Here is a 25,492-nt window from a genome sequence, read left to right on the forward strand (position 1 = left end):
GTCAGAGCTGTTGATGAAGGATCAAAGTGGCCACGTAAATCTTTGAAAGGCTTCAAACTACGACGTACAACGAATTTGACCTTCTCGAAAACCGGCCTGAAATTACATGCTAAAAAGCAGTGCTTGCGTCTGTCTTTCAGAACGATCGAATACGCGACAAATACGTACGAAAAATGCTTTTACATACTCAGAATATATCATATTATATTTACCTATAGTGAAAGAAAAAATAAACGGCCTAACTGTAAGGAATGTTCAGTCAAAATCTGCCGATTTCTGCCGCTTTTACTGCCATATTGAAAATAACGCTACCACAATGCAATGCAATTGGAGTGCGCACACCGCCTGCTCAGTCCCCAAACTTCGTCGGTTTCTCACTCAGCTTATAATCGTAGTAAATGTTTAACCGAGTTTCAAAGTTCTAAATACTCAAAAAAAAAAAGATAAACAAAGTGTTACAACTGACTGACTTGACTAATGGAGACACTGCTTTTGTAAAGGGTCGGATTAAATACGGCGGCCTCAATGGAATATACTGCAGAGCAATTGAACTACTACAGGATTTATTGCATTGTCACCGATGTACTAGCTGAAGGCCTTCGAACAATCTTCAAACAAGAATGGGACAATCGCTAAAAGGCAACCCTGGGAGAATGGAAAGATGAATCGAAAAATGGAAAGGACTTTACGAACCAACTCAGAAAGAGAAACGCCCATCTCTTGGCAACCATGGTCAAAGGTGACAGAGCAGAATGGGATTGTACCATGCTGTTTTATGCCATTCTTTATTCTGATTGCATCTGCAGTCTCCATCCAGCTGTTCGGTCAAATGTAGATGATCTCAGAAAATTTCGTAATGAAGACTTTGCGCATATACCAAGAGGCCACGTTTCTAGTGGAGATTTTCAAAATACGGTTTTAAAGGTGAAGACTGCATTTCATGCACTCTGTCTTCCGACTCAACAAATCCATCAAATCCAAACTCAGACAAATTTCCCAACGGAAGAGTTAAGAAATGTTCTGAAGAAAGTTGACAACCTTCAACAACAGGTTATGGAGAAGGAAGCAAAACTTGAAGAAAAAGAGAATCAACGACAGACCCTTGAAGTACAGTTGCAAACCAAAGTCTTCACATTTTGTATTCTCCCTCCTGAACCTACACATGACGTCTTCCCTCACAGATCAGAGGTTGATAGAATCACACAACACCTCATAGAACTCAAAGATGCCAACAAAGACAGCTTAAGCACCTTGTACTTATCCGGAAACTCTGGAAGTGGAAAATCTCAGCTGGCCCGCTTAACAGCCAAGCGATTTTTCGACCAGAGCAAAGAAACAGCGTCTGCGATTTCATTTGTCATGACGCTTAATGCAGAAAGTTCAGAAACACTTTTAGAATCATATGTCTCCTTCGCTCGACACTGTAATTGTCCAGACTACTCAATTACAGACACTCGTAATTCCAAAGATCTGAGCACAGACGAAAATATTGCAAGTCTCAAGACGCTAATAAGCGCAAAAATTGGGCATTACACGTCGTGGTTGCTGGTAATTGACAATGTCACTATTTCGTCTCATGTATATAAGTACTTGCCAGGTCCAGGAAACCAACAATGGGCGAGGAACCAGTTGCTGATAACGACACAAGACACCAACTCTATTCCTTTAGAAAGCTCTTTCATTCAGCACATCTCAGTAAGCAAAGGAATGCTGCCTGATGATGCCAGCTCCTTGTTAAGGCTCCTTTCTGGTGTCACTGATAACGAGGTAGAAAAACAACTTGCACGAACTTTGGATTACCAGCCACTGGCCTTGGCCAGCGACGCCATATATGTAAAACAAGTTCGAGAAAGTAAAATAGCTTTAAAATTCCGCTGGACTGACTTTCTGAAGAAACTTGAAAAAGGCCAGCGAGGTAGCATTGAAGACATTCTTGCCGGAACAAACCCAAGTTACCCAAAAACAATGACCACAGCGACAACACTGGCCTTGGAAAAGGTAATGAAATCCGACAGAGTTCTAGATCACTTGTTCATTTTTCTCTCTCTTTGTTCACCACACCCAATACTAAAAGATATTGTCGTCGACTACATCATGGAAATGGAAAATGAATTGGAAGATAAAGATGCGATTGGGGTAAAGATAAGTCGATGCCCACTGTTGTTGTTTGACGAAGACACCGTGACACATTCGAGTGCACGGAGTCGTCCATTACGTTATTAATTCAGTAACAAAGAAATCTGCCAAGGATAAGCAAATTAAATGCATACTAAGAGCTGCTTCATCCTTCTCCAAATTCGAGGATCAAGATTCTTTAGTCGTTGGCACAAAAATTGTTCCTCATTTGGTAAAAGTGATTAAAGACTTTGAAGATTTTTTTCTTGAAGAAAGAATATTTCAAATGGCTCAAATTGATAACCTGACTTTCCAGGACCATTCTTAAGTCTTTACAACTCTTGGAAATATGTGCCGGGAGCACTCCCAATATCCAGCGGCAAGAAGCTACTTTTCAGCAGTCCTAGCAATCATCGAGTTAAAAAACCCAAGTAATGAATTAGCAAAAACAATTATTTATCATAAACTGGGCACTGTCCACCAGCAGCTGGGTGACCTAAAGCAGGCAAAAGACTGTTACGAGCGAGCACTGAATGTTTGGCTGAAAAAGCTCGGACCTGAGCATGTTGATGTCGCAATGTCTTACAATAACCTGGGCCTTGTCCACGAGCAGCTGGGTGACCTAAAGCAGGCAAAAGACTGTCAAGAGCGAGCGCTAGATGTTCAGCTGAAAAAGCTCGGACCTGGGCATGTTTCTGTCGCAATGTCTTACAATAACCTGGGCACTGTCCACGAGCAGCTGGGTGACCTAAGGCAGGCAAAAGACTGTCAAGAGCGGACGCTGGATATTGAGCTGAAAAAACTCGTACCTGGGCATATTTCTGTCGCAATGTCTTACAATAACCTTGGCCTTGTCCACCAGCAGCTGGGTGACCTAAAGCAGGCAAAAGACTGTCACGAGAGAGCGCTGGATGTTCAGCTGAAAAAGCTCGGACCTGAGCATGTTAATGTCGCAATGTCTTACAATAACCTGGGCCTTGTCCACTGGCTGCTGGGTGACCTAAAGCAGGCAAAAGACTGGCACGAGCGAACGTTGGATATTGAGCTGAAAAAGCACGGACCTGGGCATGTTGATGTCGCAATATCTTACAATAATCTGGGCCTTGTCCACGAGCTGATGGGCGACCTAAAGCAGGCAAAAGACTGTCACGAGCGAGCGTTGGATATTAAGCTGAAAAAGCTCGGATCTGGACATGTTGATGTCGCAATATCCTACAATAACCTGGGCCTTGTCCACGAGCTGATGGGTGACCTAAAGCAGGCAAAAGACTGTCACGAGCGAGCGTTGGATATTAAGCTGAAAAAGCTCGGACCTGGCCATGCTGATGTCGCAATATCTTACAATAACCTGAGCCGTGTCCACAAGCAGCTGGGTGACCTAAAGCAGGCAAAACACTTTCAAGAGCGAGCGCTAGATATTAAGCTGAAAAAGCTCACATCTGAGTATGTTTCTGTCACAAGTTCTTACAATAACCTGGGCCTTGTCCACCGGCAGCTGGGTGACCTAAAGCAGGCAAAGGACTGTCACGAGCGGGCGCTAGGTGTTCAGCTGAAAAAGCTCGGACCTGAGCATGTTGATGTCGAAATGTCTTACAATAACATGGGCCTTGTCCACGAGCAGCTGGGTGACCTAAAGCAGTCAAAACACTTTCAAGAGCGAGCGCTGGATGTAAAGCTGAAAAAGCTCGGACTTGAGCATGTTTCTGTCGCAAGTTCTTACAATAACTTGGGCCTTGTTCACCGGCAGCTGGGTGACCTAAAGCAGGCAAAAGACTGTCACGAACGAGCGCTGGATGTTCAGGTGAAAAAGCTCGGACCTATGCATGTTTCTGTCGCAATGTCTTACAATAACCTGGGTCTTGTCCACGAGCAGCTGGGTGACCTAAAGCAGGCAAAACACTTTCAAGAGCGAGCGCTGGATGTTAAGCTGAAAAAGCTCGGACTTGACCATGTTTCTGTCGCAATGTCTTACAATAACCTGGGCCTAGTCCACGAGCAGCTGGGTGACCTAAAGCAGGCAATGGACTGTCACGATCTAGCGCTAGATGTCCAGCTGAAAAAAGTTCAGACCTGACCATCTTTCTGTCGCAATGTCCTATAATAACTTGGGCCTTGTTAACCGGAAGCTGGGTGACCTAAAGCAGAAAAAAGACTTCCACGAGCGAGCGCTTGATGTTCGACTGAAAAAGCTCGGACCTAAGCATGTTGATGTCGCAATGTCTTACAATAACCTGGGCCTTGTCCACGAGCAGCTGGGTGACCTAAAGCAGGCAAAACACTTTCAAGAGCGAGCGCTGGATGTTAAGCTGAAAAAGCTCGGACCTGAGCATATTTCTATCGCAAGTTCTTACAATGACCTGGGCCTTGTCCACCGGCAGCTGGGTGACCTAAAGCAGGCAAAAGGCTGTCACGAGCGAGCGCTGAATGTTCAGCTGAAAAAGCTCAGACCTGAGCATGTTGATGTCGCAATGTCTTACAATAACCTGGGCCTTGTCCACGAGCAGCTGGGTGACCGAAAGCAGGCAAAAGACTGTCACGAGCGAGCGCTGGATGTTGGACTGAAAAAGCTAGGACCTAACCATGTTGATGTGGCAATGTCTTACAATAACCTGGGCCTTGTCCACGCGAAGGTGGGTGACCTAAACAAGGCAAAGGACTGTCACGATCGAGCGCTAGATGTCCAGCTGAAAAAGCTCGGACCTGACCATCTTTCTTTCGCAAAGCCTTATAATAATTTGGGCCTTGTCTACCGGAAGCTGGGTGACCTAGAGCAGGCAAAAGACTTTCACGGGCGAGCGCTTGATGTTCAACTGAAAAAGCTCGGACCTAAGCATGTTGATGTCGCAATGTCTTACAATAACATGGGCCTTGTCCACGAGCAGCTGGGTGACCTAAAGCAGGCAAAACACTTTCAAGAGCGAGCGCTGGATGTTAAGTTGAAAAAGTTTGGACCTGAGCATGTTTCTGTCGCAAGTTCTTACAATAAACTGGGCCTTGTCCACCAGCAGATGGGTGACCTAAAGCAGGCAAAAGACTTTCTCGAGCGAGCGCTGGATGTCCAGCTGAAAAAGCTCGGACCTGAGCATGTTGATGTCGCAATGTCTTACAATAACCTGGGCCTTTTCCACCGGAAGCTGGGTGACCTAAAGCAGGCAAAATACTTTCACGAGCGAGCGCTGGATGTTCGACTGAAAAAGCTCGTACCTGAGCATGTTGATGTCGCAATGTCTTACACTAAACTGGGCGTTCTACACCGGCAGCTGGGTGACCTAAAGCAGGCAAAGGACTCTCCCATCGAGCGCTAGATGTCCAGTATAAAAAGCTTGGACCTGACCATCTTTCCTTCGCAATGTCTTATAATAACCTGGGTCTTGTCCATCGGAGGCTGGGTGACCTAAAGAAGGCAAACGACTTTCATGATCGAGCGCTTGATATTCGACTGAAAAGGCTCGGACCTAAGCATGTTGATGTCGCAATGTCGTACAATAACCTGGGCCTTGTCCCCGAGCAGCTGGGTGATCTAAAGCAGGCAAAAGACTGTTACGAGCGGGCGCTGGACGTTCAGCTGAAAAAGCTCGGACCTAAACATGTTGATGTCGCAATGTCTTACAATAACCTGTGCACTGTCCACGAGCAGCTGGGTGACCTAAAGCAGGAAAAAGACTTTCACGAGCGAGCGCTGGATGTTCAGCTAAAAAAGCTCGGACCTGAGCATGTTTCTGCGCAATGTCTTACAATAACCTCGGCCTTGTCCACTGGCTGCTGGGTGACCTAAAGTAGCCGAAACACTTTCACGAGCGAGCGCTGGATGTTCGGCTGAAAAAGCTCGCACCTGAGCATGTTTCTGTCGCAATGCCTTTCAATAACGTGGCCCTTATCCACGAACAGCTGGGTGACCTAAAGCAGGCAAAACACTTTTACGAGCGAGCTCTGGATGATAAGCTAAAAAACTCGGACGTGAGCATCTTGATGTCGCAATGTCTCACAATAACCTGGGCCTTGTCCACCGGCAGCTGGGTGACCTAAAGCAGGCAAAAGACTGTCACGAGCGAGCGCTGGCTGTTCAGCTGAAAAAGCTGGGACCTGAACATCTTTCTGTCGCAATGTCTTATGATAACCTGGGCCTTGTCCACGAGCAGCTGGGTAACCTAAGGCAGGCAAAAGACTTTCACTAGCGAGCGCTGGATGTTAAGCTGAAAAAGCTCGGACCTGAGCATGTTTCTGTCGCAATGTCTTACAGTAACCTAGGCCTTGTCCACTCGCAGCTGGATGACTTAAAGCAGGCAAAAGACTGTAACGAGCGAACGCTGGATGTTTGTCTTAAAGTGCTCGGTTCGGAACACGTCTACGTTGCGGATACTTACAAAAACCTGGGTGCTGTGTACAATTATCTTGGCCTCATTCAAGAAGCAATAGAGTGTTATGATCATACATTGGCGATTTATGTCAAGAACTTTGGCCTGGAGGATGACCAAGTACGTGAGATTCGTTCAGGATGTACCTGCTCGGCTACAGCAGGAAAGAGAGAGAACAAATAGCCCTGGACCTTTTTGTAAAAAGAAAATATTCTCGTAATTTTTAACTTGCCTGGACAACATTCTGAAAGTTTAAACCTTAGCCTGGAAGGTGACGTTGTGAAATTTGTTCAGATTGCACTTGCTGAGCTACATACAGCAGAACTGAACATTAGTAACACAAAAAGTTCAATAATCATAAATTCGTAATTTCTTAGGGCGTCATTCTCGTTACTCGTAGTTCGGTGAAGATCAAATCGGATCTGAGAGTTCAAACAAAGATATCAAGGCTTCAGTCTAACGCATACTTATAGAGATTAAGCCAAACAACACCAAATTGTATTGCATTGTAATGTAGAAATTTTAAGAAACAACAGATAATTTCTCTGTAAGCCAGACTTCCATCAATTAACATTGCATGTTAAAGAGCCAATTAGAGTGCGGTCAGTTACCACATTCAAATCTCAGGGACTTTTGCAGGCTCACTCTTTAAACCATAGCAACACTAGACTAAAATGGCAGATTATTTAAAAAAATTGAAACGCGGTGCGGTTTTTCCCCTAGATTACGATACTAGTAGAGAAATTAAGCTTCAAACTTTCGCCTCAGATGTCTCTCAAAAGGGGCACTAAATATCTTTTTGCACACCATAGTTTCATCCTTGCTGAAATTAACCGTTCTCTTTCGATCGTCAAAATGCATTTTGAGTAAGTTCGGCTACATTTATATCAACACGTGAGCTGGGCAGGCCTGAGCGATAGTTTTTTTTTTAATTTTTTTTTCCCTAAAAAACTAGTATTAATGGATCAAGGAGATTAAAGCTTTCAAATGTTTAAAAAGTGCGCCATATCAATTAATATATATTGTTGCTATGGATTTATAGATGTCTATATGACATGCGTAGATGTTATTCAGCTCTGTTTATGTAATATAGGATCAGAATCTGACTCGCTGTCAGGATTTTTGCATAACGTGGAGACATCAGTAGTGATTGCTTAAAAAGTCGTCTGTTAGGACGTAGTAAGTTTAATTTTTAGTTTTTAATATCCAAGTAATGCTTTAAAACTGAGTTTTTTTTCATAGTCTAATTCATATAAATCATGAACAATAGTAGCTTTTGGCGTGCTTTAGGTATTGTAATTTTATGATTAAAGGCGAAGAAGCCTACAACACTCTTAAACTATGTAGACTGAATTTTAAAGGCGTTATTTAATGGCACTTCTGTAGTTGATGGTGTTGCGTTTTGGTGGTTGAAAAGATTTGTTTTTAAAACAATAGATAAAGCTAATAATTCCATTTTGCAAAAACCGCACAAATTCATAGAATCCACATGGCTCTTATCATACTCCATGTGTTAATCATTTTCGCGGCATAAACACGAGCTTGCTGATACACAAAATAAAGCAGAGGTGTAAGCCACCTCACGTAAGGGGCACAGAAATCCGTACATGTGAAATCCTAGCTACGCCACTACTTGCCAACCTAAATAGCCCTTGTTTCCATGAGTGTCGAAAAAGCTCTTTCTCATATTCAATGCCCAATCAACCAAGAAATGGTTTAAGAATTTGTCTTGTAGCGTATTCTCTGCAGAGCAATTGTACTTAAGTTTGAGGTGAACAGAGCCTGGCACCAGAGGAAGTCGGCTAGAGCTCCGAAGGACGGTTGTCGCTCTTGGTTTACCGCATTCTCCCGCGTGCATGTCTCGTGTTTGTCTCCGCTGACCTGTAAATGGCAAGTATCCTTCGCAGCCGTTCTCTAGCTAACAGCTGCTTCCTAACGAACAATAGTCCTTTCCCTTTGTTTCAGGATATTCAGGAAATTTTGAAATAAAAGGGGAGTCCCGGAGCTCTTTTAGGAACTGCAGTACTCATATGACTTCTAGAATATCATGACAATTGTATTTACGAGTACAGGCTACGCTTGCGTTTCCGAAAATTGTTCCTTTTCCTTCGCTAACAACTGGACTTTAAATATAATTGAGGGAAGAATGACATTGCTCAATTTCAAGAAAGAGAAAAAAGGTTATGGGTCGCCTTGCTCGTTTGTGAGAAAATGCCGATTTACTTCTGGTGAGTTACGAGGATGGAGAAAAAGCAGCAACTTTTTAATGCGCGTGCGCTAGTTATGTGTCAAGTTATGCGCAGGAAGGGCGTGTCATGCAATACTATGGCACGTCTTTCAAACGCGAGCATTAGGAACAACTGGAGTGGCGACATTCGAGGACAGATTTTCTCGAAGGAGGTGAGACTCCCATACAAGTACAAGGTAGATGACTATATGATGAAAAGAAAACAAATCAGCGGATTTTGTTTCGTTAACCTCCGTGTTCGATCAAACCTTCCCTGTCTTTGGGCTATCCTGGTTCATCTGTAGGTTTATATCTCGGAAATTACTACTCTTTCGAGAGGATATTTGACTTGAATCATACCCGAAAAACAAAATTGCAAGGTTTTTAATTCCAACTGAATATCCGATGATAAAACCTTGTGTATTTCTCTACTCCCTATGTCCCTTTTTCCCTCTTCCACCACTAGTCCCCACCCTTCCCAAACGAGTCTGCATTGTCTTTTTCTTCAACGTTTTATTTTCACTTCTTCATGCGTATCATCCACCAGACGATCAAGAAAAAAGAGAGGCATGGTACGTTTTGGATCATGAACAAGCTTATGAAATCAATTTGACAGATAAATAAAACTTTCACAAGACCATCACTGCAAACATATGATTGAGTGGGAAAGTAAGAGTAGCATAATTATTCTCATTCCAACGCGCGCCCATTTAACAACCTCGACAGTTATATTTGTGTGGAGCTGTGTATGGTCAGGTCCAGTTTTTAAAGCATGTTTTTTTTCTGTTCTCATTTAACAAACTACAACTAATGGACAATTATTTTATTACTTCACTCTGACGAAGACAAAATAAATGGCCGCTATTGATACTTAATATTTTGCGTTAATTCACTTTAGTTTTAGTAGCCTTTTCAAAGATCTGATATCATTAATTTGGAATTGAGTAAAATTAATCAAAATGAAAAAATTTATTTATACGAAGATTTTCATCGCTTCGACATAAATAGTGTCATATTGAATGGTTGCGTTCAACTGCTGCATAAACTGAGAGAGGGGTGCAATTTGATCTGAAATCAGACACGTGATTTCAAAATCAACGAAAGCGCAGCGCAAGTCGATTTGAAATCACAGTATATGAATGAAGAATTCTGGGGAGATCACATGGTTTTCAGGGGGAACAGAGGGGTCATCCGTCTTCGCCAACAGAGTATAAAGAGAAAAGTCACCTCGGCAAGCCATGTCTTCCACAAAATATCACCGGAATGAATCAATTTATGGTTAAATAGCAACGAAATAATAAAACAATCCGCAAAGGAGAAAAATTGTAAAGCAAATTCTAATATCGTTATTGGAGGAGGATAAACAGTTGTCGGCAGAACATCACGCACAATAGTATTGCCTGGAAACAAAACGCGCTTTCTTGAAGTTTTTCAGAACTAATCCTGATAGACAGGCATATCAAATTCCAGAGGCACCCTGCACTTTAGGGTTTCAAAATCCCGAGCTTTCATAAAGCCATGAACATTAAAGGAAGCGTGCACCACAAGAAAAGGTGACTGAAGCTTAACACTTTCTGGGTAACCAAATCAGTTATCATCCAGCTTGCCAGCTAAAGTTCTCCCCAATGGCATGGATAAATTATCATACAGCTTGTCAGCTAAAGTTCTCCCCAATGGCATGGATAAATTATCATTACAGCTTGTCAGCTAAAGTTCTCCCCAATGGTATGGATAAATTATCATACAGCTTGCCAGCTAAAGTTCTCCCTAATGGCATGGATAAATTATCATACAGCTTGTCAACTAAAGTTCTCCCCAATGGCATGGATAAATTATCATACAGCTTGTCAACTAAAGTTCTCCCCAATGGTATGGATAAATTATCATACAGCTTGTCAACTAACGTTCTCCCCCGGCAATGGCATAGATAAATCATCATACAGCTTGTCAACTAAAGTTCTCCCCCCAACAATGGTATGGATAAATTATCATACAGCTTGTCAACTAAAGTTCTCCCCAATGGTATGGATAAATTATCATACAGCTTGTCAACTAAAGTTCTTCCCAATGGTATGGATAAATTATCATACAGCTTGTCAACTAAAGTTCTCCCCAATGGCATGGATAAATTACCATACAGCTTGTCAACTAAAGTTCTCCCCAATGGCATGGATAAATTATCATACAGCTTGTCAACTAAAGTTCTCCCCAATGGTATGGATAAATTATCATACAGCTTGTCAACTAAAGTTCTCCCCAATGGTATGGATAAATTATCATACAGCTTGTCAACTAAAGTTCTCCTCAATGGTAAGGATAAATTATCATACAGCTTCTCAACTAAAGTTCTCCTCAATCGAATGGATAAATTATCCTACAGCTTGTCAACTAAAGTTCTCCCCCGGCAATGGCATGGATAAATTATCATACAGCTGGTCAACTAAAGTTCTCCCCAATGGTATGGATAAATTATCATACAGCTTGTCAACTAAAGTTCTCCCAATGGCTTGGATAGATTATCATACAACTTTTCCACTAAAGTTCTCCCCGATGGCATGGATAGATTATAATACAGCTTGTCAACTAAAGTTTTCCCCAATGGTATGGATAAATTATCATACAGCTTGTCAACTAAAGTTCTCCCCCCGGCAATGGCATGGATATATTATCATACAGCTTGTTAACTAAAGTTCTCCCCCGGCAATGGCATGGATAAATTATCATACAGCTTGTCAACTAACGTTCTCCCCCAGCAATGGCATAGATAAATCATCATACAGCTTGTCAACTAAAGTTCTCCCCCCAACAATGGCATGGAAAAATTATCATACAGCTTGTCAACTAAAGTTCTCCCCAATGGTATGGATAAATTATCATACAGCTTGTCAACTAAAGTTCTCCCCAATGGTATGGATAAATTATCATACAGCTTGTCAACTAAAGTTCTCCCCAATGGTATGGATAAATTATCATACAGCTTGTCAACTAAAGTTCTCCCCAATGGTATGGATAAATTATCATACAGCTTGTCAACTAAAGTTCTCCCCAATGGTATGGATAAATTATCATACAGCTTGTCAACTAAAGTTCTCCCCAATGGCATGGATAAATTATCATACAGCTTGTCAACTAAAGTTCTCCCCAATGGCATGGATAAATTATCATACAGCTTGTCAACTAAAGTTCTCCCCAATGGTATGGATAAATTATCATACAGCTTGTCAACTAAAGTTCTCCCCAATGGTATGGATAAATTATCATACAGCTTGTCAACTAAAGTTCTCCTCAATGGTAAGGATAAATTATCATACAGCTTCTCAACTAAAGTTCTCCTCAATCGAATGGATAAATTATCCTACAGCTTGTCAACTAAAGTTCTCCCCCGGCAATGGCATGGATAAATTATCATACAGCTGGTCAACTAAAGTTCTCCCCAATGGTATGGATAAATTATCATACAGCTTGTCAACTAAAGTTCTCCCAATGGCTTGGATAGATTATCATACAACTTTTCCACTAAAGTTCTCCCCGATGGCATGGATAGATTATCATACAGCTTGTCAACTAAAGTTTTCCCCAATGGTATGGATAAATTATCATACAGCTTGTCAACTAAAGTTCTCCCCCCCGGCAATGGCATGGATATATTATCATACAGCTTGTTAACTAAAGTTCTCCCCCGGCAATGGCATGGATAAATTATCATACAGCTTGTCAACTAACGTTCTCCCCCGGCAATGGCATAGATAAATCATCATACAGCTTGTCAACTAAAGTTCTCCCCCCAACAATGGCATGGAAAAATTATCATACAGCTTGTCAACTAAAGTTCTCCCCAATGGTATGGATAAATTATCATACAGCTTTTCAACTAAAGTTCTCCCCAATGGTATGGATAAATTATCATACAGCTCGTCAACTAAAGTTCTCCCCAATGGTATGGATAAATTATCATACAGCTTGTCAACTAAAGTTCTCCCCAATGGTATGGATAAATTATCATACAGCTTGTCAACTAAAGTTCTCCTGAATGGTAAGGATAAATTATCATACAGCTTCTCAACTAAAGTTCTCCTCAATCGAATGGATAAATTATCCTACAGCTTGTCAACTAAAGTTCTCCCCCGGCAATGGCATGGATAAATTATCATACAGCTGGTCAACTAAAGTTCTCCCCAATGGTATGGATAAATTATCATACAGCTTGTCAACTAAAGTTCTCCCAATGGCATGGATAGATTATCATACAACTTTTCCACTAAAGTTCTCCCCGATGGCATGGATAGATTATCATACAGCTTGTCAACTAAAGTTTTCCCCAATGGTATGGATAAATTATCATACAGCTTGTCAACTAAAGTTCTCCCCCCGGCAATGGCATGGATATATTATCATACAGCTTGTTAACTAAAGTTCTCCCCCGGCAATGGCATGGATAAATTATCATACAGCTTGTCAACTAACGTTCTCCCCTGGCAATGGCATAGATAAATTATCATACAGCTTGTCAACTAAAGTTCTCCCCCCAACAATGGCATGGAAAAATTATCATACAGCTTGTCAACTAAAGTTCTCCCCAATGGTATGGATAAATTATCATACAGCTTGTCAACTAAAGTTCTTTCCCCCCCCCCCCACCCTGGCAATGGTATGGATAAAAGGCGAGGCGTCTCTACGAGGAGGAGTTCTTGGGATTCGCTTGAGCTTCTCTTATCGAAGAGAATCCGAAAGTTATAGCTTGTAGTCTTATTTTTTTTATATACCCCAATTAATGACACGTTAGTGTGACCTCTCCCCCCCCCCCCCGCACTTCTTATGACCTTGGTGGATATTTTCTTTACTGCTTGTCTGATTAAGTGCCAAACATACAGTTTGGCAGGTCATTATTAGTCTACAGTAAAAAGAGTCCCTTCAAGAAACTTACAACGTGGTCGCGATAAAAAAAAAATTGAAAAAAAAAAAAAGCCACAATCATCTCAATTAAAATAACACTTTTAATGATCTCCTTCATTGAAAAGCTCTAAATCTACAGTCATCAAACAACCCAATGAAAAACAAGAAATGAAAACAACTACGTTGGTGCTAACTGCAATTCCCTCTAAAAACCAACCAAAAATCAGGCTGAAACTGTCAAGGTAAATTGCGCCTGATGGAGAAAACAAAGGAAATGAGCATTGCAGAGCAAACAACGGTAACAATTATAGATAGCGAAGAGAATATGAAGTACGTATGATGCACGATCCTTGCAGTAGAGAGCGCTATTTATGCAATAGTGAAAATCAGACCTGGAAAAAATCAGGCCTGTACGGGATTCGAACCACTGTCCTCTGCGATACTAGTGCAGCGCTCTACCAATGCGTGCATCATACGTATCTATAACTGCAGTTCAAAATATATGAACTTCATATCAGAATATGAGGTGAAAGACCTTATCCCTCAAACATACCCCTCTTCCAATAAAAACCTTTTTAAATCCAACTTTAGTACTCGTTCCTGCGGCGCAACTAATTTGACAACAACAGCTGATTGGCTAACGGTTTTACGGTGAAATATACGGTGTGATGTTTGGAAACCTGCCGTTTGGGGTTTGTGGTGTTCTATATATTTAGCCTTGTATCCCATACACTCCCATCAGTGACCAAGACAGAATTTCTCCTTACAACATCAAAACTATATCAAGCAGACAAGTAATGAGAATAAAGGAAAAATCAATTAAGCATCTTGAGTTGATCCAACCACAAATTCTCCAAACTAACATCATAAGAATTGTATGGCAGACAGTAAGGAGAATAACTAATGAGATCAAACTAACATCATAAGAATTGTATGGCAGAAAGTAAGGAAAATTACTGATTAGATCTTGGGAGTTCATGGGATACATGTCACTTTGTTCAAACTTCAGTTTAAGTGAAAGTTCTCTTTACCTTATATATTTCACTTGGAAATACAGTTGTCATCCTTACATGGTCCGCTGGTACCACACCCCCAAGCAAGGCAATAGTCATGCCTGTAGCTACAATAGCATCCAGGACCCAGCGACTCGCAGTGAGGGCAAATGCTGGCTGAAATAGGAACACAGAAACAAATAATTGATATGGAGATAAAAGTCTTCGTAATGTGTTTGTTAATTATATTGATTTACTGAATGACTGACTGCTGACTCACTGAATGAATGATTGATCTTTCTGTTCTGCTGACTTTTGGGCACACAGCGCTAATACTGTTTAAATCTTAATAATATACATGAAAACATTTCTCAGTTCTGATTGGTTAAGATGAATGCAGTTTTCAGTTAATTCAGTGCAGAAGATAGTTAATTCAGTGCAGAAGAGGGTCAATTCAATGCACAGAAAGAAACAAACCAGATTCCCTCAAAGGCATTCCCTCAAAGGCTCTAAAAGCTGGGGCAAGAGAGTTATCAATACCCTTGACTACACTGTATAATTCATGTATTACCTGTTGTGAGTGGCCTACAATGTGGAAGAAAGGAGAGTGGACACCAGTCTTTAAGAAGGAAGATCCCCATGAGAAAGAAAACTATCGTCCAATAACTGTGCAAGTCACAGTTGACAAAATCTTTGAGCAGCTACTCAGCAAGCAACTAAGTCATGGGTTTAATAATAAACTATGTGATAAATTAACAGCATATAGGAAGAGGAACAGCTGTGAAACTGCTTTATTGTCATTAACCGAGAACTGGAAAATGGCCTTGGATGAACGCAAAATTGTCGGAGTTCTCTCCACAGACATGAGTAAAGCATTTGATTCTCTATATCATCCTCTCATGTTGGCTAAACTAAAGGCTTATGGTGTTAACGACAACAGTATCAGACTGCTGAACTCATATTTTACTGATCGCTTTAACAGAGTTAAACTGGGACCAGTAGTGAGCTCCTGGGAGAGGGTGTCAAGGGGATGCCCACAGGGATCTGCATTTGGGCCGTTATTATGGAACATTTTTCAGAATGATCTAACTTATGACATTAATACAAACCTTAATATGTATGCAGATGACCACCAGTTTTATGATATGAGCAGTAATCTAGCTGATGTTCATGCTAATCTGACAGTAAGTGCTGAAGTAGCTTCCAACTGGTACAGTTCCAACTTCCTTAAAGGAAACTTCTACAAGTATCGAACCTTAACACTTGGTAATAAATGTGATCATAGTATGAGAATTGTTATTGGAGACGTAGAAGTTAAATCAACTGCCTGCCTGAAATTGCTTGGAGTATCAATAGACAATGATCTCCGATTTGCTGAACGTATTACTACAATCTGTAAGAAAAGCAGCCAACGTGTAGGAGTCTTAATGAGACTCAGAAACTTAATACCTACTAGCACCAAGTTGCAATTGTTTAAAGCTGCCATTCTTCCTTATTTAACTTACTCTCATCTTGTTTGGCACTTCTGTCGTGCTAGTGACAGCAGAAAACTCGAACGCATACAGGAAAGGGCACTTAGAGCCATCTATTGCGACAAAACGTCAAGTTATAACACACTATTGGGTATGGCTAATCTATGTACTTTACATAACAGAAGGTTACAGGACATGGCTACTCTCATGTACAAGGTCAAGAATAATATATGTCCTAAGTATATTGCTGACCTATTTCGGAGGTCTGATACGAAATATGCCCTACATAGCAAAGAATTTGTTATTCCTAGATTTAATACAGCAACATATGGTAAGCACTCTATCAGATATACTGGACCTAAGTTATGGAATATTGTACCTAAGAACATTAGAGATCTGCCAACATTATCATCTTTCAAGATGAATATCCGTAAGATTGATCTAAATACTTTACTGACCGATAATTACTGTACCAACTGTATTTTATGCAGTACTTAATGTGAAAAAGTTTTTTAATGTACATTTTATCTTGTACATATTGTAAATATTTCAGCATGTTCACCAATCTTAGTATTTTTAGCTCAATTAGCATTTTAACTTTAATTAATATATGGATTTAGTCATTTTTAATTTATTTTGTAGTGTCCCCATTTAGTGGTTATGTACTGCTATTTTAGTCTGACACTTAAATAAAGGTATTCATTCATTCATTCACATTCTGATTGGTCAGAATGATTGGTCAATGTCAAGGTCAAGGTCAAGGTCAATATCAAGGTCGATGTCAGGGTCAATGTCACTTGCAGGGTTTGAATAAATTATTTTAGGTGAACTAGATCACACAACAAACTACAACACTCCCACCTTATTGGCTCAAAGGTTGTTGAATTTTTTATGACATATTCCTCTGTTATTTAAACTCTTACCTTTACAATTTGTGATACTAGCTCATCATCACCTGGATTACTCCTCTCATTGAAGCAAAACTTAGCTGTCTTTTCCCAGTCCAAGTCTTTGATTTTACTCTCAGCAAGACACAGCCTTAACTGACAATAAATTTTTATTTATTACAAAAGATGTTATTCTCTTTATATGGATTACATCACAATCACCAACAAAACATATTTCCTAACTGTAACACTCATGCACCATAATACTCATGGATGAGAGAAGAGGAAAGAAATATCACAACAAAAACTAGACTAAGGATTTGATCATGATGAACCAGAAAATGAACAAAACACTTTCATGAGTCATTGAAAAAAAATGGCATAACTTGAGAATAGCACATTTAGGAAGTTCAATGGCATCTAAATTTGGATAAGACTAAATATTCCTTCAGTCCAAAGCAAGGGAAAAGATGAGCAATTTCATCTTTGACATGTAGAGCTACATGTAAATATTAACAGCAACACTTTTGACATTACACAATGCACACTTTTCATTGCTTAAAGTAGACACTGGCAGAAAGTTTATTGCCCTTCTTTTGAAAGGGAAAGAAGGATTGAAACAGTTTTAACATTAATCTACTCTACCAAAATTGATCCAAATGCATTGAAAAAGATCTTTTGATTATTGTGGGAAAAATTTCATTTAAAAATTTAATTTACCATGGAGAGAACTTGATACCAAAGATCAACTTACCCTTCTTCTTCACTGTGAGGGCACACCTTCTTTAAGTCTGGCAATTGCTTTGAATGCAGCAAGCCACTGTCAAGAAAAAATTATCCCTGTTTATACAAGAAAACCACTAAAGAAAACTGTCACAAAAAGTAGTCATTACTAACGTGTTTAAATGCCTTCTTTCCAGACTGAGGGATGAAGGAAAATCTGATTTTTGTATCCAAACCTAAAAAGAGACAAGTAGTAATCCACTTTTTGATCATTTTAAGCTTTAATTGTGTAGACCTGCATAACATTAGACATTAATTTTTTTTCCATTCCATGTCAACATTCGATGGCTCAACCACACATTACAAAGATTGGAGCCTAAAGTAAATGAAATTTCAATTTTTTTTTAGGTGAAAATTTGTCTCACAAAACACAAAAAATTGCTCATCCTCAAAATTGTAAACAATTTGCAACATGGCATCTTTGACACTTGTCAAAGTTTGAAACTGGTTACATTTGATATCGAGTTTCAAAAAATCTCTGTAGTAATCCCCTAAACCTACACATTTTATTTGAAGAAATGAATTTTACTCTCAAAAATTAGATGGCACTTTGCAATGAGTGAGAATTGACACACTGAGTCAAATACAACATTACCACAAATGTACAGTGTATTTGATATCACGTAATATCAATAAGAACAAAAAAACCAGAATGCGCTAGGAAGTAATGCAGCATAACTATGTTTTTTATAATGGTTACAGGTATGCCCTCTATTTTATACAATACATGTGTAATACATCATGTACAGTAATAGTCAGGTAAAGAGAGGATTAAAGAAGTCTCCATGTTTTGATCGAACTATTCACAGAAATTCACTTTCTCTGTTAATACTAACTCATCATAATGTGCAGATGACAAGCTAGAAACAGAATGAGACGTGTAGAACATGTTACAATCAAACGCTTCTATGCCATCACAAATACTTTATAAACAATATCCTTTAGCATACATTTAATATTTCTACTGATCACAGAGCAATGCAAATTAAATGTATGACTTGCCAAAATAAGGCTTTGTCACTAAAAGTTCAAATTGCTTAAAAAAGTCATACCTACATCAGCTTTGCTGTGATTTTATAATTATTTAATGAGCCTTTATACATGATATAATAATTATTCAACTTGTCACTTTGCTACCTCTGAATTCACCAGACAATGTTGCAAGTTACCAATTAAAAATTGTCAAAACATGACAAGTGCCATCATTAACTAAATAAATGCAAAAAAAATTAAAATTGCAAAATGCAATTTAAGATGACACAGGAGTAATTCAGTATTTCAGTAAGAACCTGCATTGTGAGAAGTCCCTTTAGAGGCTAAAAAAATAGTGATTTTCTTATTCAAGCTGCTGAACAAAATAATTTTCTACAATTCCACACCAAGCTTGATTACTGACAATCAAGAACACCAATTGTTTGGACCACTTCTCCATTTTGATTTACCCAAGTATAATTCAAGGAGAAAATTGCATTTTCAAAGAGCTGATCAAATTTTCTCTGGGCAAATGCAAGACTTGCCAATATCATTTTACAACGAATGAAATTTCACTGAACTCAATACAGCTGTAGCATGACAACTGTGATTGGATTTTCCAAAGAACAGGAGAGAGCCTCAGGACAAATGCAATATCACAAGAGACATTCTACTACAACATATTTCCTAATTCCTTGAATATTGTGTATCTGGTCTGCTCAGTGCAGATCTTCGTTTTAAGAAGAACCAGCTGTGTAGCAAAAATCAAATGAATGTGCTGAAAATGACATGCCTGTCTAAAATGTCTGTGTCCTAAAAGCTTCTGGCAAACTTGTTAACTAAGCTTGTCAATGTTATTCCAATAACTTGATTGCAATTTAATAATTTTCAAAGTGTAGCCCTTGAAAACAGGTGCAAATCTTGAAAATTTTGCAAAATTTGCATCTAACACTAATTTGTCTCTTTTTGGTGAAGAATGTTTAAATTGGTGCCAATTTGAAATTGTACAATTTCTTGGTTACTAAGGGCTCGGGGGATAATTAGAATATTTAAAGTGATCTCAAAGCTTACAGTAGTAACTCTTTGTTCTATTCAGATAGAATCACCAGGGACAATGCCAGTGTCTAAATCTATACTTCCATCTAACAATACAAATACAAAACCTGTAAAAATTTCGAGGCCTCTTGCCTATAATGCAAAGAAATAATGATTGATCAATGAATAACTTTGCATCTTCAGGCCAAAACCACGACGTGTCAGACAATTTACATTACAATAGATTTCACAAGGTTTAAATTTATACGTTATTTTTAACATAGCTCTACACACATGTAGAATCTTCATAGCTGTTTCAAGAACATCACGCTGTGTTCAGGTGTTAAAATCAATTTTAAAATCTTTGTAGAGATAAACTTACCTCCAGCGAACGCGATTGTAATACAAACTGGCGCATAATCCTAGCTTGGACTATTTAAAGCAAACAGCGACCTTTCTCATGAAAATTAAGCGGTCGTAAAGATTACAGAGAATACTACGTTTGATATCTGCTCAGAAAAAATCGGGAAAAATCACAAACTATACCACAAACAGAGCTAGTGCTTGAAAATTTCGTAGTCTCTTAGACTAGTTTAACCTTGGCTGGCTAAATATTTTCCAAAATTAAACTGCTGCAAACAACGAATTAATGATCATAAATCGATTAAGAAAATTCTGAGGCGTTGCGTGGGTCAAATACTTACGTCTTTTCAACGAAACCGCTTGAAGAATAGCAGTTAAAACATCGAAGTTTCTTTGAAGTTTGTAAGCGTGTTTATCCCTCCGTTTAAGTTGCTTGACTAATTTTGTCGAAAGCATGGATATCCGTGTTCGCATCTCCTTAGCTATGATTCGAAGCTCGTCTGTGTCTGTGGGCAGAAAGAAAAATTAACAGAAACATAAACAATGTATTAAAAACGATCACCTGTACAAATGCTAACTATTTAGAAAAATTTTCAATTCTTAAACTCAAATAGAAAAGTTTAATATGGATCTTGGCTTTCTACGTATCATCCTAAAATGTAAACTAGTTCTAAACAGTATCGAACACAAGATAATGTCCGAAATTCGCCAATGGAAATCAATAAAAAAGGATAAATTTCTGTCCTCATTTTGCAACTAAAAATTTTGCTCTGACTTCTTGTTTTTAATATTAGACCGCAAAGTAAGAGGGGAAAATAATTTCGAATAGTCAAACTGCATTCAAACTTTGCCCTTTTGCTGATAATTTTACGAGAGCACGATGGTGGAAATAATATTAGAAGGTCCTGCCTCTAACCTTTCGCAGAGAGTTCGCTTTTCGTCCACCGTTCACCGCGTTCTTCGGGGTCGAAAGAACCACCGTAGAAACTCCCCGATGTTTTAGAACACTCAGTAACATTGTCACTATCCACTGAGTCTCTACTGTGATACTGGTCGTAAATTTCAAACAAAAGACAGTCGACAATCGAAGCTTTCTTGATTAATTCACTGCGTTGTTTTTCCGGGTCGAATCCATTTGTAAATAATGAGTTTTCATTCGCACCAAAACCCTAATCAGAATCTTCACTCCTTGGACTCAAAGGGCTTTCGTCGTAACTACTTTCAGTACTCAAACTTTCCCGTTCTGTACTTCCTTGCCGCTCAAAGTCTGAATCATCATCTTCTTGGTCCGCCATGTTTGTCGTCCGCTGACAAATCGACACGGCTCATTTGAATTTCATTGGTTGAGCGCTCAACTATAGCAGTGGTTTCTTTGTTTACAAACAACTCGACGCGAATAGTAGATTCCCTTTTTCCGCAGCCAAAACAAATTTTTAATAAAATCGCAATTGCGGGGGTTCAAGGTCTGGAAATCAAACGGCACAGCTGAGGAAAAATAATGAAATATACTCTCTCTCCCTTCGCGATAAATTTCACGGACCGAGGCTAATGAGATTTGATCATTTGATCACTGATCTTCAACCTTCCTTTCAAAAAAACCAACAAAACTCCGTCAACGAACACTTCTTATTGCTACGAGAAAAAAAAATTAAGTTTTAGATAAAATTCAATACTAACTGAAGGAAAGCTAGAGCGGGCGATAAAGGCATTTCAGAATGAACGTGCAGAGGCGTGAAAACCGACGATAAAAAAAAAAAAAAAATTCTTGCCCCAAGGTGTTATTTTTTCAAAAATACATATGCCAATACCCTTACCAGCCTTTTGTTGTAAAAATCTATTGGTGATTTGCTATCACGTTCAAAGAACATATCATACCACATATCACGCCACTCTACTGAAAGTTTTCTTATGGAAGTTGTTGCCTGGATACAAAAAATTGGTCTCAAGGTGGACTATGGGTTAGCTGATTTCAAAGAAGGAAAAGTGACCTTGGCAAGCCATGTCTTTCACAAAATATCATCGGAATGAATCAATTCATGGTGAAGTAGCAATGAAAAAATAAAATAGTTCACTGAGGGGGAAAGAGATAAAGCAAAGTCTAATATCGTTATGAGAGGAGGATACAATCATTATTGGCAGAACTTCAAGCACAATAGTATTGCCTGGAAACGAAATGGCGTTCGCTTTTTTGAAGTTTTTCGGAACTAATCCAGATAGACAAGCATTTCAAATTCCAGTGGCACCCTGCACTTTAAGGTTTCGAAAAACCGAGCTTTCGTGGGGCTCTGATGGTTAAAGGTAGCGTAGTCTAGACTACAAGAAAAGGTGACTGAAGCGTAACACTTTCTGGGTAACCAAATCAATTCTCATACAGCTTGTCAACTAATTAGAATTCCCCGCAATGACACGGATGAAAGGCACCGGCCTCGCTAACAGGAGGAGTTCTTAGGGTTCGCTTGAGCTCTCCTTATCGAAGAGAATTCGAAAGTTATTATTTGTTGTCTCATTATGTACGTAATTTATGATATACAGGTATTCATACCCCAAATGACACTCTAGTGTGTGACCTCCCCCCCCCCTCCCCCACACCTCTCATGACTTTGCTGGATATTTTGCTTATTGCTTGTCTGATTAAATGCCGAACATGCAGTTTGGCAGGTCATTATCGGTCTACTATTAAAGGTACTTCGAGAAACTTACAACGTGGTGGCGATAAACAAAAAAAAATTGAGAAAGAAAATTCCCACAGTCATCTTGATTGAAATAACACACTTTTAATGTTCTTCTTCATTGAAAATCTCTAGATCTACAGCCATCAAACAAACTAACGAAAAACAAGAAATGAAAACACAAAAAATTCGACTACAATTACGTTGGTGCTAAGTGCATGGCGACTCCCTCTGAAAAGCAACTTAAAGTCAGGCTGAAACTGTCCACGTAAATTGCACCTGATGGAGAAAACAAAGGAAATGAGCATTGCAGAGCAAAGGACGGTAACAATTATAGACAGCGAAGAATATATGAAGTGAGAGAACTTATCCCTCAAAAATACCCCTCTTCTAGTAAAAACGTTTTTAAGTCCAATTTTAGTACGTGTTCCTGCGGCGCGACTAATTTGAGATTAACAGATGATTGGCTAATGGTTCTACGGTTTGTGGTGTTCTATATATATATTTAGGCTTGCATCCCATACACTCCCACGAGTGACCAAGACAGAATTTCTCCTTACAACATCAATACCATATCAAGCAGACAAGTGATGAGAATAGAGGAAAATATCAATTAAGGATCATGAGTTGATCCAATAACAAATTCTCCAAACTAACATCATAAGAATTGTATGGCAGACAGTAAGGAGAATAACTAATGAGATCAAACTAACATCATAAGAATTGTATGGCAGACAGTCAGGAGAGTTACTGATTAGATCTTGGGAGTTCATGAGATACATGTCACTTTGTTCAAACTTCAGTTTAAGGGAAAGCTCTCTTTACCTTATATATTTCACATGGAAATACAGTTGTCATCATTGCATCGTCCGCTGGTACCACAACCCCATGCAAGCAAGGCAATAGTCACGCCTGTAGGTACAATAGCATCCAGGACCTAGCGACTTGCAGTTTGGGCAAATGCTGGCTGAAATAGGAACACAGAAACAAATAATTGATATGGAGATAAAAGTCTTCCTAATGTGTTTGTTAATTATATTGATTTACTGAATGACTGACCGCTGACTCACTGAATGAATGATTGATTGGCTGACTGACAAGCTGACTAACTGATATTGATTGATTAATGACGAGATTCATCGATTGATCGATTGAACCACAGCAGTCACAACAGCCATCAGATTAAGGAGCCGAAGATAATTTTCAAAACATACGAGCAAACTTCCTGAGGCGCAGGAAAAACGGAAGTGAACAATTTATGACTGGTTTTAGCTTTTCACCTCATTGGTGAGGTAAGTTTTATAGACAAATCGCCGATTGTAGAAAATCAAGACTAACAAATTAAAGCTAGGTAGAGTCTGTACAACTTACGTTCACCTCGTTTCCAAACAGATCCGTCCATTGGAATTTCATTTAACTCTGAAAAATCATGCGTAGGTAGGAGAATAAATAGTGAATAAATAATGAAAGAGAGTGGGGTTCAATTAGATGCGAAATCAGACGCAGTGTGGGTCGATTTGAAATCACAAGTACTTTAATGAAGGATTTTGGGGGATCACATGGTTTTCAGGTGAACCAGAGAAGTGATCCGTCTTCGCCAACAGAGTTTAAAGAGGGGGGCTATAGAAAATTGACTTCCAATCAACTGCCAATAAGAAAGGATCATAAGAGTAAAAAAAGAACGAGGGGGAGGAATTTTATCGCGACACAACCAAAATTTTCTAATCCCCTCTTAGGCGCAAAATAATGAACCGTCCCTTCGTTTATCTTTTGGAACACAATTACCCTTGATAGGAATTTTTCCCACTTGCCAAGTTTCGCTCTACTTAAACTACTCGACTAGAATGGGTTCAATTCACATCAACGGACTGATTTACCTGAGATATCCCTTTCAGTTTGCTTCGAAAAGCTTCTTATTTCATTTTAAAAACGGAAAATCAAAATCAGTGGAATCAAAAGGCAATCATTCTTATCTCAAACCATTCATGATGCATGTGTAGTAACAGTGTGATATATGAAGAGTATAACACACTTTTGGAAACTATGCGTTGATCAAGTCTAAACTTCAAAATCCCCCCTCTCCTCCCCGGGAAATTCCTAAGCATTTACATTTTTGAAGATTGGCTCGTTTAAATTCACCGGCGCTCTTCAGGCCAAAATTGCTTTAAATGCCCCACCCAATGATTTTGTATGAAACCACCAAATGCTGTAGAAATTAGAAAAGTTACATATTAGTTGTTGATACTGCTGTTTTGTTTTTGGCTTGTTGCTCACTCAAGGACCATTACAATATTTAATTTTTTTGGAAATTTTACGAAGGCTGGCTTAAGACACCTCGGGAATAGTTTTCTACCTGTAAATGATAACAAATCAAATCAAATCCCAGCAACAACTGGAAAAAAAAATTACAATAAAATAATTTGTTCTTAGCTGTCATTTGAAGGTAAGTTAGATCTACTTCGAAAATTTACACCATCGAAATGGTGATGACCAATCGATTTGTTTTCTGTGGATCGATTTTTGAGCGCGCGCAAAATGTCTCAACTCACAAAAAAATTGAAAAACAAGTCAAGGCAATCATTTTCATCACAACAAATTCATGCATGTCTGGTAACTGTGTGATAAATGAAGAGTATTAGGAATCATTTTGTGCGCCTAATCATGTAAAGAAAAAAAAGCGCGGAAACCACTGCGATTGCGCGCGCGTGCACGCAAAATGTCTCAACTCG

At 39.3% G+C, this 25,492-nt stretch overlaps 3 protein-coding genes across 5 annotated transcripts in view; 1 reads left to right on the forward strand and 2 right to left on the reverse strand.

Moving 5' to 3' along the window:
• The window catches only part of LOC148730293 (uncharacterized), a 141,050-nt gene that overhangs the window by 95,556 nt on the left and 20,002 nt on the right, over positions 1–25,492 (forward strand). The gene's annotated exons all lie outside the window — the stretch shown is intronic.
• On the reverse strand, positions 13,674–21,563 carry LOC148730298 (TBC1 domain family member 30-like). Of its 3 annotated transcripts, none has more exons than XR_016000967.1 (6): positions 21,011–21,563; positions 20,436–20,600; positions 17,839–17,900; positions 17,696–17,761; positions 16,978–17,097; positions 13,674–15,819 (listed from the first exon to the last, which is right to left on the reverse strand). XR_016000967.1 is itself a non-coding variant. In XM_088759491.1 (5 exons), exons 2-4 carry the CDS (start codon positions 20,566–20,568, stop codon positions 17,705–17,707), a joined length of 252 nt encoding a protein of 83 aa, XP_088615617.1. In that variant the 5' UTR covers positions 20,569–20,600; positions 21,011–21,563; the 3' UTR covers positions 13,674–17,097; positions 17,696–17,704. The 3 variants fall into 3 exon arrangements, 1 of the variants encoding a protein (XP_088615617.1); XR_016000966.1 differs by having other exon boundaries at positions 13,674–15,844; XM_088759491.1 differs by having other exon boundaries at positions 13,674–17,097.
• The window catches only part of LOC148730299 (TBC1 domain family member 30-like), a 61,152-nt gene continuing 49,333 nt past the window's right edge, over positions 13,674–25,492 (reverse strand). Inside the window, exons 7-8 of the mRNA XM_088761772.1 lie at positions 14,622–14,759; positions 13,674–13,843 (exon numbers count right to left, since the gene is read on the reverse strand). The gene's annotated coding sequence lies outside the window, so the exon portion shown is untranslated. The remainder of the gene's footprint in view (positions 13,844–14,621; positions 14,760–25,492) is intronic.

This window comes from Stylophora pistillata, chromosome 5 (genome assembly GCF_964205215.1).
Source record: "Stylophora pistillata chromosome 5, jaStyPist1.2, whole genome shotgun sequence".
NCBI lineage: Eukaryota > Metazoa > Cnidaria > Anthozoa > Scleractinia > Pocilloporidae > Stylophora > Stylophora pistillata.